This window comes from Ursus maritimus, unplaced genomic scaffold (assembly GCF_017311325.1).
Source record: "Ursus maritimus isolate PB19 unplaced genomic scaffold, ASM1731132v1 scaffold_24, whole genome shotgun sequence".
In the NCBI taxonomy this organism is placed as follows: domain Eukaryota; kingdom Metazoa; phylum Chordata; class Mammalia; order Carnivora; family Ursidae; genus Ursus; species Ursus maritimus.
This window is the reverse complement of record NW_024424897.1, coordinates 21,830,123-21,832,757: the sequence shown is the minus strand read 5'-3', so window position 1 is coordinate 21,832,757 and position 2,635 is coordinate 21,830,123. Positions and strand designations below refer to the sequence as shown.

The following is a 2,635-nucleotide window of genomic DNA, read 5'->3' as shown; positions in this document are numbered from 1 at the left end:
AGGTTTTGCGGCCAGAGCTGTGGAGGCCTGGGCAAAGGCTGGGGGGAAAGGGTAAAGACCCTCCCTTCCACCCCAAAGACCCCATCTTCCCGGCCTAGCTCAGATGGGGAGTCTATTTTCTCAGCTGCCCCAGCCTAGGTCAGGGGAATTTTTCCCTTATGGCTTCCGAGGGAGCGAATCCTTTTCGCAGAACCTCCCTAGATGAGTCCCCCCTGGTCAAAGGAGCCTAGCTGCCATCGCCCCCAAGGCCTTCTCACTCTGATGGGCTCTGAGGTGTGACTGGTGGTGATGCCTCCCAGTCTCTGTCCTCTGTCCCCCTTCACCCTGCTACAGGACTTTCCCGCTTCCCCAGCACCGGAAGCCACAGGCCCCTCACCCTCACCTTGGCCCAGTGGCCACTCAGGTATAATGCCTGGGCCATGCCTTTCCTGCGCCCCTTCTGACTTTCAGGACCTCCTTATTTACCCTCTCAAGGCACTGCCAAACTGCTCTTTGCCACTCCCCAGCACACCCTACCTGGAAGAGGGGTCTAGGCCAAGCCAGGGGCTGCCAGAGATGCCCACACCCCTGGGTCAAGACCTGGCATCTGGCTGTTTTCCCGACAAGCATGTAAGTGAACGAACACAGTGGGATCTGAACCAGGCCTGGGGTTGCGGGAAGTGGAGCTGAGTGGCCAGGACTCCTGGCTCCTGTAAGCAAAGGTCTGCTCTCCTGCCACCCTCTGGGTGACTCTGGGGTGCAACGTCATGCCCTTGACCCCATTTTCCCAAGGCTTCTCTGGTCTCTTGCTCCCTTCTGCCAAGGACCCAGCATGCTGGGGCTAGGAGTGGAAAAGTTGCTGGAGGGGGTGGGGCAGGGGAGTGCTCCTGGTGTTCCAGGTCTGAGCATGACCAGGAGAGAAGACAGCCAACACAAACAGAGCCCCAGGAAGACACACTCTTATGTACACGTCTGCACATCCTCTCAGCGCTACAGAGAAGCATTCCGGTGCTCACCCACAGGCCTGCAGATATACCCAGGGCCTGGACAGATAAACAGGGACTCTAACCCCCAGGGCCAGCTCCTCCCTTTTCCCTCCAGAGACACACACACACACCTCTGCAAAGAGAGAGAGGCTCACACCTCAGAAATGAGCACACACACCTCTCCCCCCAGCTCTGTTCCGGAATGCACCAAACTCACACACGTGATGACACGTGTACTGGCACAGGCAGCCCCCCAACTCTGTCCCCCTGGGCTGGCTCTGGCTCCCCCGCTTTAGATCCGGGGAGAAAAGACAGGAGACACGTGAACCCAGGGTACCTCAGGGCAGGGACACATTACCCCCCCACCCCCCAGGATTACAACCTCATCCCCCTCTTCTGCACAGGCTAGAGCTGTGGATACAGCCCCTCACCCCCCACAAGCTGCCACACGCCAGCCCATCACCTTGACAGCCTCTGACATCCTCCCCCACACCCACACCCTCCCCCAGCACACAGCCTTCCCACACCCTGCCACTCACACCCGCATCTTTGACACTCTGACACACTTACTCACATAGACTCACACACGCTCATGCCACACGGACCCCCCCCCCCAACAAGCTCCCTAGCTACAGGCACCGCAGGGCCCCTGGCACTCACACTCCCTACCATGATGACTGACACGTGTCCTCCCACACACACTCGCTCTTTCACACTCTCTGGCTCTCTAGGACACCCCCATTCACAGCGTGACATGCTGGTGGTAGTTTCTTGAGGACCTCCCAGGCCTCCTCGCGAAACTCCAAGGACCCAAGCCACGAAGGGGTTAAAGCCAGAGTCCGGTCTCCCCGCTGCCCCTCTACCCCCACCCCCTACCCCCGCCCCCGGCCTCCCCCCCATTATCCTCCCTGCTGGACTCCATCAATAATGCAGCTTCAAGTTCTCGGGAGACTGCAGGGGGCCCCCAGCCTGCTCCCCGGGTCCTGGCTCACACTCCACACCCTCCTCCTGGCCCGGGGAGAACATGGTTCTCGGTGCTCATTGGCCACTTCCCCCTGGGCCCTCCCACCAAGCCCCCGAGCGCCAGTCCCAGGCCGAGGGGACGGGCCGGGGACCCCGAGGCTGGGGCCAGAGGGTGAGACCCGCAGGGACGGAGAAAGGCAGAGATAGAGGCGCACGGAGAGGAAGGGAGGGACAGAGAGGAAGGCGGAGACACCCACAGAGACCCTCGGAGAGAGCGAGGGAAGGAGGGAGAGGCGAGACTCAGGGAGAGGGACAGAGACCCCGAGCCCTCGAGCCGGGAGCCCAGGCTGCAGCGGGCGCGGCGGGCGAGCCCGGGATCCGAGAGTTGGGGGCGCTCTGAGCCGGCGCGACCCCCTCCCGCTCGCGCGCCCTCCCCTCGCAGCGCGCGGTATTTTTATCTGAGCGTGAGCCGCTCGCCTCCCCCTCGCAGCGCACAGCCAGCGCTCGCCGCCGCGCCCCGAGCAGCGCGGGGAAGCCGAACCCGGACCGCAGCCCGGGACCCCGAAACGCGCGCCCCCAGCCCTGCCGGCCACCCCGCCCGCCATGGACCCTAAGGACCGCAAGAAGATCCAGTTCTCGGTGCCCGCGCCCCCCAGCCAGCTCGACCCCCGCCAGGTGGAGATGGTAAGGGGGCCGCGTCCCACCCC

The 2,635-nt window shown here is 63.2% G+C and overlaps 1 protein-coding gene across 1 annotated transcript in view; it reads left to right on the top strand.

Annotated features, from left to right (window-relative positions):
- The first annotated feature begins 2,058 nt into the window (after positions 1-2,058).
- The window catches only part of PPP1R1B (protein phosphatase 1 regulatory inhibitor subunit 1B), a 10,157-nt gene continuing 9,580 nt past the window's right edge, over positions 2,059-2,635 (top strand). Inside the window, exons 1-2 of the mRNA XM_040640694.1 lie at positions 2,059-2,100; positions 2,419-2,612. Coding sequence (XP_040496628.1) covers positions 2,532-2,612 — 81 coding nt within the window. The 5' untranslated portion in view covers positions 2,059-2,100; positions 2,419-2,531. The remainder of the gene's footprint in view (positions 2,101-2,418; positions 2,613-2,635) is intronic.